Below are 13,569 nucleotides of genomic sequence, written 5' to 3'. Positions count from 1 at the left end.
CCCTCCCAATTTGGTGTCATCTGCAAACTTGCTCAGGATGTCCTCAAAGCGGCTAACATTCTCCTTTCTCCCCCCCCCCAACAACAAACACTCTGTGAGGTGAGTGGGGCTGAGAGACTTCAAAGAAGTGGGACTAGCCCAAGGTCACCCAGCAGCTGCATGTGGAGGAGCGGAGATGCGAACCCAGTTCACCAGATTACGAGCTCTTAACCACTACACCACACTGGCTCTCCAATGGAAGCCATTGTGGAGAACCAAACTTGGCTGTTCTCTGCTGAGGGTCTCCTGCCTTTTTTCAAGGCTTCCTGGGAGCTGCAATGGCCAGATCCACCCTGGGGATCAACCAGAGCTCTTCCTCTTGCCATCGCTACGTCTGCCTCAGTTTCCTTCCCCAGGGCCTTGGAGGAACCTTGGGGTGTGGAAGGAGGAACCCCAAATAGGCTCCTGGCAAATGGGGAAAGGAACATGATATGGCACTTTCCAGATGAGTCTAGGAATCGCCTCCAAGGTCCAGGGACTGATCTGCCCTGGCTTCCTCCTCGGAGGTCCCTTCAGAAGGAGAAGGGGTCCCAGGTCTCCATGGGGGAAACGGGGGGAGCATCCCTGAGGCCTGCGTTCGAGGCCAAGGATTTCGCCTTTCAGGCTCCGGCCACCTTCTCCGTGGTGTTTATGGGAGCTGTAGAGATGGGATCACATCCAGAGATTCCCAAGTTTAAAAAGAATCCTGTGAAAAAGATGGGCTCTGCTTCGGCATGTTGTCCCCGCCCCCCAAACCATCTGTAACCTGAACTTCACAGTAGAGTTGTTTCTACCAATAATTTTAGTGTTTCAGTCTCATTATAAATCACTATTAGAATTATTTTAAAAATTCAGTCATGTATATGTAGGGGAAATTCAAAATGTGGTTTCTAGACTGGAGGTTACCCACAGAAACCCTCAAGAGAAGGAGGAAGTCTCCAAGTGGAAAGATAGGCCTTTATTGAAAAACAAATGGGCCTGAAAGAGCCACATCCCCAAAAGTGTTGCCATAGAAACTAGGGAGCTAAATATGTTTTTCTGGCAATGGGACAAAATGTCATGGCTAAAGTCTTGAGGGCGGAAACCAGAAAATGCTGGAAAATACTGGTTCCTTCCGGAAGGTTCTGTTATTTTCTGCTGAGGCAGCTGGATATATTATGATTTGCCTTTTGTTATCTCAAGACCACGCTGAGCCAGAAAGATAAATCTGTCAGCTCAGTGGGCTGGTTTCTCTTTTTTACTTTCATGTCTGCTAAGTTTCCTGAAGTTTTTATCAGTAACAAAGCTGAAAAATTTGCAGTAGAAAGTTCTTCTTTTGCCAATGAACTTTGCCTCCCTCTGCGTGATTTATTGAGAACCAGATGCATCCACTCCAAAGAAGCTTCTGCAGCTCTGTTCTCCATCCAGACATGAAGCGCCTTCACATTGAAGACCAAGACGGTGTTACAGGAGTGTCCCCACACATGAGTATGACCTTGGTAAAGACATATTTCCGACTGGCATGTTCTCTCCCTCCTGGTTAATCGATCGAGAGCTTCAAAAGCTTTTTCGAACCTGGACATCACAGCGACTCATGCCTTGGAGACATCAGCACACTTAGGGATCCGCAAAGTCTTCACAGTTTGCTTAACAGGCCTCAGCAACTCAGCCTTTTGGCTAATTACATTATTTACATATAATACACTCTGAGCACTGCAACATGGCTCCCTCTCTCAACAAAGAGAAAGAACAAAGGATAATAGTCCCACTTCATTGATCACAGTATCACAAACATCCTGCCTCCGTCACTTCCCACACTGTGGAATGAAAAACATACACCGTCATGTGATAGACAACAATCCCATGACTGCAGACCCTGGGAATGAATCTTCAACAGACGGGTCCCAGAAAAAGAGACAGAGGGGGATGTCGTTGGAAAGGAGTCCGTGGGAGAGGCAGAACTGTTCACAAAGCAAGCTATGGTCTTGTAGAGGGAAACTCTGAGGAAAGGGAATTAAGATGCCTTCTTCCCCATCCCCAGTGGATTAAAGTGTCCAAAGATTAGGAAAAGAAAGAAAAGGAAGCAGGATTGGATGAACATTCAAAGAGACAATAATTTTGTATTGTGACTTGCCTGAGATTTGTTGGAACGGTTTTAAAAAGGCTTCATAGAAACTGGCCCTAGAAACTGGATAAATACTAATGTGGATTATGAGACAATCATTATAAGAGTCATATTGCACTGTCTGAGTGGTTAAGATTTGAAGGCTGGGCTAGGGAGGGAAATGTAGGAAAAGGGTCATCTTGCTGAAGGGGAGGGGAAAAGGCTGGATACTAAATACAACTGGGTTTATTTTGGAGTGCATATTCTGAATAAATGTTGCAACAGATGATTTTCAGATGGAGACGGGAGTTTCCTTTTCATCTACTTTTTATATTTTTAATGTTAAGATTCCTTTATTTTGAATTAAGGAGGACACACATAGGAAGAGGAGTGTTGGAGGTGGGAGGGACCTGCAAGGAACACAGGGAAGGAAGGATCTCTCAGGGTGGGAGATGGGGAGAAGAAGGGGGCACCCAGGGGAGAGCTGGGGAGCTTGCCTTCCTATGTGTTGACAAATCATATGATATATGATACAAAAGTGATAAAGGGTATTTTTAATTATTCTCCCCCACTTCCTATTTTCTATGCAATTGGGTTTTATAAGGGTTGTTTAATAATTTTTGCTTTATTACTTTTCTTATTTGGTTTTCCCTCTGTATGAATTCTTTGATGTGAAGAGAGATTGGAGCTTTTAGTGAAGCCCTTCCCACATTCCAAGCACTGATAGGGTTTCTCCCCTGTATGAATTCTGTGATGGGAAGAGAGCTCAGTCCCCTCACGGAAGCTTTTCCCACATTCAAAGCACTGATAGGTTTTCTCCCCTGTATGAATTCTTTGATGGGAAGTGAGAGAGCTGCTTTGATTGAAGCTCTTTCCACATTCCAAGCACTGATAGGGTTTCTCCCCTGTATGAATTCTTTGATGGGAAGTGAGAGAGCTGCTTTGATTGAAGCTCTTTCCACATTCCACACACTGATAGGGTTTCTCCCCTGTATGAATTCTTTGATGGGAAGTGAGAGCGCTGCTTTGATTGAAGCTCTTTCCACATTCCAAGCACTGATAGGGTTTCTCCCCTATATGAATTCTTTGATGGGAATTGAGATTGTGCTTGAGACTGAAGCTCTTTCCACATTCCACGCACTGGTAGGGTTTCTCCCCTGTATGAATTCTTTGATGGGAAGTGAGATGGTGACTTTGACTGAAGCTCTTTCCACATTCCACGCACTGATAGGGTTTATCCCCTGTATGAATTCTGTGATGGGAAGTGAAATGGGAGCTATTAGTGAAGCTCTTTCCACATTCCAAGCACTGATAGGGGTTCTCCCCTGAATGATTTTCCTTATGTGAAGTGAGAATCAGCCTGTCACTGAAGCTCTTTCCACTTTCCAGGCATTGATATGGTTTCTCCCCTGTATGAATTCTTTGATGTGAAGTGAGATAGATCCCCCTGCTGAAACTCTTTCCACATTCGAAGCACCGATAGGGTTTCTCCCCAGTATGAATTCTTTGATGGGAAGTGAGATGTTCCTTCCGATTGAAGCTCTTTCCACACTCCAAGCACCGATAGGGTTTCTCCCCAGTATGAATTCTTTGATGGGAAGTGAGATGATCCGTCCGACTGAAGCTCTTTCCACACTCCAAGCACTGATAGGGTTTCTCCCCTGTATGAATTCTTTGATGGGAAGTGAGATTGTTCTTGAAACTGAAGCTCTTTCCACATTCTCTGCACTGATACAATTTCTTCCTACTCTGTGTTCTTTCATGTGAATTAAAGCTATCCCTCCGAATGAAGCTCTTTCTTTGATGGGACGTGGACTGGGAGCTCTGACGGATGTTCTCTCCACACTCTGAATATTTATAGGACTTCTCCACTATGGGGATTCTGTTCTTCCCTTCCCCCTTGTTCTTCCCTTCCAATTCATCACCATCTGCAATAAAGAGAGAAGCCAATTAGAGCCTCAGGAATAAATGGAGCTCCAGATTATTGAACAAAGTCCCCCCCCACCTCACTGCAAGACTTGAGAGTGCTTCGTTTCAACCTCCTTGAAGTCTAACCTCATATCATTTTCAATGTGTGGTGTCTTTGACCCGCCAGCATTTGAGCACACCTGTGGGGCGCCCGACTCTCTTGAAACCAGCGGGACGCCACTGCCAGCATACTGTGACTGGGACACAGCTGAAACAGAACCATCAAACCCACCACCTGGACCCCCCCCCAAGCAATTGCACTGCCATGTTAGCGTACATCTTGCTAACTCTGCATCGCTGCCCCGGACCCTAACCCTACTCAAAGCGAAGGGGACATACATGGTTCACATCCATTATTGAACAAAGTTAATGAATGCTTGTGAGAGAGGAAGAACTGAAGAAGGTTATATGTGAGGCCTTACTATTCACTGCCTTTGTTGGCTGGTATTAACTGACATATTGCACCTCTTTGGTCAATCAAATGCGAACAGATGCCAAAACAACAAACCTGACAGAAGGTACCTCAATTTCCCTAAAAACTCTGAAGCCCGCATTTAAGAAGGCCTGGGTGGTTCAGACAAGCCTGGTCATTGTTTAAAAAGGGATGACTAAACGAAGAACTACAGTTAGAACTGGATATGGAACAACTGATTGGTTCAAAATTGGGAAAGGAGTACGACAAGGTTGTATATTGTCTCCCTGCTTATTTAACTTATATGCAGAATTCATCATGCGAAAGGCTGGACTAGATGAGTCCCAAGCCGGAATTAAGATTGCCGGAAGAAATATCAACAACCTCAGATATGCAGATGACACAACCTTGATGGCAGAAAGTGAGGAGGAATTAAAGAACCTTTTAATGAGGGTGAAAGAGGAGAGCGCAAAATATGGTCTGAAGCTCAACATCAAAAAAACCAAGATCATGGCCACTGGTCCCATCACCTCCTGGCAAATAGAAGGGGAAGAAATGGAGGCAGTGAGAGATTGTACTTTCTTGGGTTCAATGATCACTGCAGATGGTGACAGCAGTCACAAAATTAAAAGACGCCTGTTTCTTAGGAGAAAAGCAATGACAAACCCAGACAGCATCTTAAAAAGCAGATACATCACCTTGCTGACAAAGGTTCGTATAGTTAAAGGTATGGTTTTCCCAGTAGTGATGTATGGAAGTGAGAGCTGGACCATAAAGAAGGCTGATCGCTGAAGAATTGATGCTTTTGAAGAAGATCAAACCTATCCATTCCGAAGGAAATCAGCCCTGAGTGCTCACTGGAAGGACAGATCCTGAAGCTGAGGCTCCAGTACTTTGGCTACCTCATGAGAAGAGAAGACTCCCTGGAAAAGACCCTGATGTTGGGAAAGATCACAAGGAGAAGGGGACGACAGAGGATGAGATGGTTGGACAGTGTTCTCGAAGCTACAAACATGAGTCTGACCAAACTGCGGGAGGCAGTGCAAGACAGGAGTGCCTGGCGTGCTCTGGTCCATGGGGTCACGAAGAGTCAGACACGACTAAATGACTAAACAACAACAACAAGAATAGATATACTGATCTATAAGGTGTTGACTAGGCAAGGCAATATTAAAACAAGAATTTGGGAAGAAGTATAGGGGTTTTTTATTGGTGTTTATTTATTTATTTTTTCTCTTTATGGTTGAATGGCTTTTCATTCTGCTTGTTGCTTTTAATTTTTTTATTTTATTTTGGTGATATTAGTAAGTTCTTTTTTGATGTTGAGCTTCAGACCATATTTTGCGCTCTCCTCTTTCACCCTCATTAAAAGGTTCTTTAATCCCTCCTCACTTTCTGCCATCAAGGTTGTGTCATCTGCATACCTGAGGTTGTTGATATTTCTTCCGGCAATCTTAATTCCTGCTTGGGATTCATCTAGTCCAGCCTTTCGCATGATGAATTCTGCATATAAGATGGACCTGTCCATCTTGGGTGGCCCTGCATGGCATAGCTCATAGCTTCTCTGAGTTATTCAAGCCCCTTCGCCACGACAAGGCATTGATCCATGAAGGGGATATCTATTCTTATCAACCTAGAATCATAGAATCATAGATGTCAGGAAGTTCTTCCTAATATTTAGGTGGAAGCTTCTTTCTTGTAGTTTGAATCCATTGCTCTGTGTCACTATTGATGAACCATATGTTATAGATATTCCGGCAAATTTATTCTGCTGTTATATATACAAATAACATGAGAGGACATGGTTTACATGTTTGCATTATTTATTATTCCTATGTTCCTTGTTTTTAAAAGGAAATAGAAGGTTATTCCGAAAATAAAATAAAAAGGCATCACGCGGAGGCCCCATCTGCGTTCAAACTGCAAAGCAGAATCAGGTTACTGGTATTTTAAGGAGTCGTGCCTTCTAGTGCTGCGCGATGGATCAGTGCGTTGTCTGGGCATTCAGATCACGGTACTGGTCTTAGACCTTTTGAGCTGCCAATACATTGGGGTGGCCGGGGAGCTGTGATGTATTCCTAGCTCAGATTGCCTGAAGAGGACAAAGGCAGAGGCAGGCAGGCAGGTGGAGGAGCCCGAAAACGTGCTCCCCTTCTCCATCTCCATCCGCCTGCCTGCCTCCCCCCACCCCCCAAGATGAGGATGCCCCAATACCTCTTCGGCTCCATCCCTCCACGTCCCCATCTCCACTCCCCTGGGACTCACCAGATCTCTCGCAGGTCCCAGGGAGGGAACACTCAGAGGTTGTGGGGAGGGATGCAGGAGGCAACCTGACCAGGTCAACAGTCCATCGTCCCCCTTCCATCCTTGTTAGGTTTGCAGGATCTGTCTCTTTCATACTTCCTGAGGAGTTGAAGAGCCCAAACAAGCTTCAGGGTCCTGGGAGAGAGGAAGAAGCAAAGGGAGCCTCAGAGGCCCTGCAGGGATTCTCCTGCCCTAGATATTCTCCTGCCCAAATGGGGCAGCCCCTTCCCAACAGAAGCCCCATTTCTAAACATCTCCAGTGGTTCTAATTTCATGTTTGCTCCTCACCCCACTTTGTAAGGCTGGCATGGTCTACACAGTAGTGACCCGAGAATAGATCCCCTTGAACTCAGTGGGGCTTATGGACAGAACTTGGTGCCAAAGCGAGTCACCATCTTGTCCCCAAGCCTGAAAACTGCAACCCCAGAGCATGGGCAGAAAATAAACAAGAAGCTCCTACAACACCCAGGTGGCGTTGTGGTTAAACCACTGAGCCTAGGGCTTGCTGATCAGAAGGTCGGTGGTTCGAATCCCTGTGACGGGGTGAGCTCCCGTTGCTTTGTCCCAGCTCCTGCCAACCTAGCAGTTCGAAAGCACGTCAAAATGCAAGTAGATAAATAGGAACCACTCCAGCGGGAAGGTAAACGGCGTTTCCATGTGCTGCTCTGGTTTGCCAGAAGCAGCTTTGTCATGCTGGTCACATGACCTGGAAGCTATACGCCGGCTCCCTCGGCCAATAATGCGAGATGAGCGCGCAACCCCAGAGTCGGTCACGACTGGACCTAATGGTCAGGGGTTCCTTTACCTTTTTACCTACAACACGAGGCATGCTTATCTATGGTTATAAGGCAAATGTTCATAAAAGTTTTTGTAATCATAAAAACTTGATTCTTAAAGTTTGGGAGAAATATAAAGATTTATTAGAACAGAAAACACCACGGTGGCTTTCCCCATTAGAAGCAATATCTTAGAAAAAAGTAAATATAAAGATAAATTGGCAGCCATATAGAGAGAGCTGTTAACAGAAATCGACAACCAATTAAAATTAAAAGACATTGAAGAAGTAAGAGAAAATAGACGGGAAAATAGAAGTGATGATATTCCAGCTGAACTATTTAAAATTTTAAAAGATGATGCCGTTAAGGTGCTACACCCAATATGCCAACAAGTTTGGAAAACTCAGCAATGGCCAGAGGATTGGAGAAGATCAGTCTACATCCCAATTCCAAAGAAGGGCAGTGCCAAAGAATGCTCCAACTACCGCACAATTGTGCTCATTTCACACGCTAGCAAGGTTATGCTTAAAATTCTACAAGGCAGGCTTAGGCAGTATGTGGACCGAGAACTCCCAGAAGTGCAAGCTGGATTTCGAAAGGGCAGAGGAACCAGAGACCAAATAGCAAACATGCGCTGGATTATGGAGAAAGCTAGAGAGTTCCAGAAAAACGTCTACTTCTGCTTCATTGACTATGCAAAAGCCTTTGACTGTGTCGACCACAGCAAACTATGGCAAGTTCTTAAAGAAATGGGAGTGCCTGATCACCTCATCTGTCTCCTGAGAAATCTCTATGTGGGACAAGAAGCTACAGTTAGAACTGGATATGGAACAACTGAGTGGTTCAAAATTGGGAAAGGAGTACGACAAGGTTGTATATTGTCTCCCTGCTTATTTAACTTATATGCAGAATTCATCATGCGAAAGGCTGGACTAGATGAATCCCAAGCCGGAATTAAGATTGCTGGAAGAAATATCAACAACCTCAGATATGCAGATGACACAACCTTGATGGCAGAAAGCGAGGAGGAATTAAAGAACCTTTTAATGAGGGTGAAAGAGGAGAGCGCAAATTATGGTCTGAAGCTCAACATCAAAAAAACCAAGATCATGGCCACTGGTCCCATCACCTCCTGGCAAATAGAAGGGGAAGAAATGGAGGCAGTGAGAGATTTTACTTTCCTGGGCTCCTTGATCACTGCAGATGGTGACAGCAGTCACGAAATTAAAAGACGCCTGCTTCTTGGGAGAAAAGCAATGACAAACCTAGACAGCATCTTAAAAAGCAGAGACATCACCTTGCCGACAAAGGTCCGTATAGTTAAAGCTATGGTTTTCCCAGTAGTGATGTATGGAAGTGAGAGCTGGACCATAAAGAAGGCTGATCGCCGAAGAATTGATGCTTTTGAATTATGGTGCTGGAGGAGACTCTTGAGAGTCCCATGGACTGCAAGAAGATCAAACCTATCCATTCTTAGGGAAATCAGCCCTGAGTGCTCCCTGGAAGGACAGATCGTGAAGCTGAGGCTCCAATACTTTGGCCACCTCATGAGAAGAGAAGAATCCTTGGAAAAGACCCTGATGTTGGGAAAGATTGAGGGCACTAGGAGAAGGGGACGTCAGAGGACAAGATGGTTGGACAGTGTTCTCGAAGCTACCAACATGAGTCTGACCAAACTGCGGGAGGCAGTGGAAGACAGGAGTGCCTGGCGTGCTATGGTCCATGGGGTCACGAAGAGTCGGACACGACTAAACGACTAAACAACAACAATATTTCCAACTAAATGTAACTTTATACAATTGTAAAAGGAAAGGATTTAGTTATGAACTAAAAAAGCCAATGCAATTCAAGAAGGATACTGACAAGCTGGAATGTGTCCAGAGGAGGGCAACCAAAATGGTCAAAGGCCTGGAAACGATGCCTTATGAGGAACGGCTTAGGGAGCTGGGTATGTTTAGCCTGGAGAAGAGAAGGTTAAGGGGTGATATGATAAATATATGAAAGGATGTCATATGGAGGAGGGAGAAAGGTTGTTTTCTGCTGCTCCAGAGAAGCGGACACGGAGCAATGGATTCAAGCTACAAGAAAGAAGATTCCACCTCAACATTAGGAAGAACTTCCTGACAGTAAGAGCTGTTTGGCAGTGGAATTTGCTGCCAAGGAGTGTGGTGGAGTCTCCTTCTTTGGAGGTCTTTAAGCAGAGGCTTGACAGGCACTAGGAGAAGGGGACGACAGAGGACAAGATGGTTGGACAGTGTTCTCGAAGCTACGAACATGAGTTTGACCAAACTGCGGGAGGCAGTGCAAGACAGGAGTGCCTGGCGTGCTCTGGTCCAGGGGGTCACGAAGAGTTGGACACGACTGAACGACTAAATAGCAGCAACAATGATAATAGTGGATGTGATGCAGAGAGTGACTCTTCTTAGGCTCCGTACCAGTAGTATACAGTGGTACCTCGGGTTAAGAAATTAATTCGTTCTGGAGGTCCATTCTTAACCTGAAACTGTTCTTTTAGTTGTTGTTTAGTCGTTTAGTCGTGTCCGACTCTTCGTGACCCCATGGACCATAGCATTAGTATTATTAATAAAATAATAATAATTTTATTATACATACTTTAAAAACCTATACAACTTTACAACTTTAAATTACATTTTGTATTCCTTCTCTTACAACAGAAAAAAGGCAAAAAGAGAATACAATTAAAAAGAGCTTTAAAAAGACTTCTGATCGCTCTCAAGAAAAGACTAAATCACACTTGTTATATTTGACTAGTGTATTTCAGCCCGTTCCATAACGGCTGTGCAAGCACTTCTCAGAACCCTGGGACCTGTCGGCGGCGCTGCTTTCTTCTTCTCCGTTCCTCTCCCGCAGCCGCCGACAGCAAGGAGACATCCCAGGGTTCGGAGAAGCGCTTGCGCAGCGCTTTTCCGAACCCTGGGACCTGTCCTTGCTGTCGGCGGCAGGAGGACAGGAACGGAGGAGGAGAAAGCGCTGCTTTCTCCTCCTTCCTTCCTCTCCCGCAGCCGCTGACAGGAAGGACGCGGGACACAAACCCCTACCTCGCCGCCGCTGCTTCGCGGCCTCCCGCCGCTCCTCTCACGGGCCAGGGAGGGTTGTGAGGAGGAGGTCTCCGCCGGCCTCCACCCTCGCTTCCCTGACGTTCTGGCCGGGAGCGGCGGTTGGAGGAGGCGGGGGGGGGGAGAGTGCGCACATGCAGTCTCTGCTGTCCAATCCCTGTGTTCCTGGCGCACATGCGCAGTACCCCAGGGACACACGGGACAACTTGGACGCAGGGACAACTTGGACTTTATTATATAGGATACGGTATCCTGCTTTTGAGTTGTTTTCTTAAATCTTCCTTGGAACAAGAAAGAAAAAAGGGAAAGGAAAAAAATGAGATAGAAACATTTGAGTTTATATATGTTTACTATACAATGCAAGACTTATTCAATCTGTTCTTAACCTGAGGTGCCCTTTTGCTAATGGGGTCTCCCGCTACTGCCATCGGCGCGCAATTTCTGTTCTCATCCTGAGGTTGAGTTCTCAACCCGAGGTACTACTTCCGGGTTAGCGGAGTTTGTAACCTGAAGTGTTTGTAAGCCGAGGTGTTTGTAACCCAAGGTACCACTGTGGAAGGAATCTTTACAACCCCAAGTAGCTGATTCCTAACAGAATCTGCCCTGCAAGCAAAAGAAACCTCTGGCAAGCACTGCAGAAGCCCAACCTGGGTGGGGTACAAATAATAAATTATTATTATTATTATTATTGCCTAGGGGTCCAGATGCAAGGGACGTTCTATTGTACTTTGGGTGGTGGGATTTCAGAAGGTGTTTGCCTATGCTGTAGTGGTTAAGACTCATAATCTGGGGAACCGGGTTCGAGTCTCCGCTCCTCCACATGCAGCTGCTGGGTGACCTTGGGCTAGTCACACTTCTCTGAAGTCTCTGAGCCCCACTCATCTCACAGGGTGTTTGTTGTGGGGGGGGGGAGAAAGGAGAATGTTAGCCGCTTTGAGACACCTTAGAGAAGTGATAAAGCGGGATATCAAATCCAAACTCTTCTTCTTCTCTTGTTATACCTGGGTCTTGCCCTGATGTGTCTGCTTATGTTAATCTTGTACCAAGGACTTGCCTGGACATAACAAAATAATAATAAAAATCCTTCCAGCAGCACCTTAGAGACCAACTAAGTTTTTTATTTTGGTATACCAAAATAAAAAAAACTTAGCTGGTCTCTAAGGTGCTGCTGGAAGGAAGAAGTGTGCATGCACATGAAAGCTCATACAAAAATAAAAACTTAGTTGGTCTTTAATGTGCTGCTGGAAGGAATTTTCTTATTTTGCTTGTAAAGATGATGTGTCGACGATGCTGTGCGAACTGTATTCTGGGACATGGTGGGAAAGATTTAAAAGTGAATGTCACCCCATGCTCTAGGTTCACTTGCTGCTGTTTGAACCTGTTGCCCAACAATAAGGGATCTAAGTCTACTGACACTTATAGAATCATAGAATCGTAGAGTTGGAAGAGACCCCAAGGGCCATCCAGTCCAACCCCCTGCCGAGCAGGAAACACCATCAAAGCATTCCTGACAGATGGCTGTCAAGCCTCCACTTAAAGACCTCCAAAGAAGGAGACTCCACCACACTCCTTGGTAGCAAATTCCACTGCCGAACAGCTCTTACTGTCAGGAAGTTCTTCCTAATGTTTAACTTGTTTGGCTCCAAATTGCTTGGCTGGAATTTCCTTCTTTTACTGACCGCAGGGACTTGTACCCCACGAGCTGGACTGTTGAGTAGTCTCTCAACCCGGGATTTTCCATAACATCCCTGTGCTCCTCCTCCCATGTGGAAATGTTCCCATCTGTCTTCACCCTCTGTTAGCAAATGTGACTTATCCCTCCATCTGAAGGGGGTTCATTTGCATGCCCAGTTAGCCCCCTCCCCCAAAAGGAAGGCAGCATCTGGACCCAAAGGAAGAGCAGAGATGCAGACCTCTCGCGAACTGGCCCCCTCCCTGGCTTGGCAGAGAGGACAAGGGAGGACCCTCTGCTCCCTGACTTGGGGGTCTCCCCCCACCAGGCATGATCTGAACAGAGACCCCCATTCACCCTCCCTGCACCCCTGGGACCCCTTTCTCCCCATGGCACCCTCAGGGGAAGAGAGAGAGGGGAGACTCACCGGATTCCAGGAGGGGCACCCAGGAAGCTTTTGCAAAGGAGAGAGAATCAAGCAGCCTCCTCTCTGCTTGCAGGAAGGGATGTGGGAGGGAGGGAGGGGATTTAGCCGTGGAGGACCTTGCCCCCTCCCCCTTCCTTTCCTATCCTTTCTAGGAATGCAGCTCTGCTCCTTTTAACCCTTTGCAAAGCCAAGAGTACTGAGCCGGCCCCTCCTTCTCCCTTCCTGCTTCTGCTCCCCTTCTCTCCCCCCTCCTCCATCTCTGCCCAGAGGGGAGCCCACATCTGATCCAGACTGACCACAAGGGAGACCGGGGGGGTTGGATGGATCCGTACTTTGAAACAGCTACATATTGTTCAACTTTTTATTCTATGAATCTTGATGAAACATTCAACACATATGGGGAGCATCCTTGAAAGCTCACTCTGGGATCCGAGAAAGAAAGGTTTGCAGACCACAACGTCCCTGCAGAGACGGCCATGCAGAACAGCTTTCAGTCTTTTTTCAAGAAGATTCCACCTAAACATTAGGAAGAGCAATGGATTCAAACTACAAGAAAGAAGCTTCCACCTCAACATTAGGAAGAACTTCCTGACAGTAAGAGCTGTTCAACAGTGGAATTTGCTGCCAAGGAGTGTGGTGGAGTCTCCTTCTTTGGAGGTCTTTAAGCAGAGGCTTGACAGGCATATGTCAAGAATGCTTTGATGGTGTTTCCTGCTTGGCAGGGGGTTGGACTGGATGGCCCTTGTGGTCTCTTCTGATTCTATGATTCCCCCTCGAACACGGACCTGCCCCCCTTCCTCCCCCCCAGAGCCCAAAACTTGCCCCCTCCCCA

The 13,569-nt window shown here is 46.2% G+C and overlaps 2 protein-coding genes across 3 annotated transcripts in view; both read right to left on the bottom strand.

Annotated features, from left to right (window-relative positions):
- Window positions 1-961: 961 nt before the first annotated feature.
- On the bottom strand, window positions 962-13,035 carry LOC118078035 (uncharacterized). Of its 2 annotated transcripts, none has more exons than XM_060271148.2 (3): window positions 12,738-13,035; window positions 6,747-6,920; window positions 962-4,029 (listed from the first exon to the last, which is right to left on the bottom strand). In XM_060271148.2, the coding sequence occupies exons 2-3, from the start codon at window positions 6,877-6,879 to the stop codon at window positions 2,699-2,701; spliced, it is 1,464 nt and encodes a 487-aa protein (XP_060127131.2). In that variant the 5' UTR covers window positions 6,880-6,920; window positions 12,738-13,035; the 3' UTR covers window positions 962-2,698. The 2 variants fall into 2 exon arrangements, with proteins under 2 accessions (XP_060127131.2, XP_088520223.1); XM_088664097.1 differs by lacking the exon at window positions 12,738-13,035 and adding an exon at window positions 11,846-11,964.
- The window catches only part of B3GALT4 (beta-1,3-galactosyltransferase 4), a 35,028-nt gene continuing 27,112 nt past the window's right edge, over window positions 5,654-13,569 (bottom strand). The window contains exon 3 of the mRNA XM_088664188.1: window positions 5,654-5,984. The gene's annotated coding sequence lies outside the window, so the exon portion shown is untranslated. The remainder of the gene's footprint in view (window positions 5,985-13,569) is intronic.

This window comes from Zootoca vivipara, chromosome 2, assembly GCF_965207765.1.
Source record: "Zootoca vivipara chromosome 2, rZooViv2.hap1.1, whole genome shotgun sequence".
In the NCBI taxonomy this organism is placed as follows: Eukaryota; Metazoa; Chordata; class Lepidosauria; order Squamata; family Lacertidae; genus Zootoca; species Zootoca vivipara.
Note: the sequence above shows the minus strand (reverse complement) of the source record. Positions and strands in the feature narration are given on the sequence as shown.

Bases quoted from the DNA above. Each gene is read 5' to 3' on its own strand.
- LOC118078035 (XM_060271148.2), bottom strand. From the start codon at position 6,879: ATGAAAGAGACAGATCCTGCAAACCTAACAAGGATGGAAGGGGGACGA. The intron at 4,030-6,746 runs GTGAGTCCCAGG...TCTTTATTGCAG, and splicing joins TGGGACCTGCGAGAGATCTG to ATGGTGATGAATTGGAAGGG.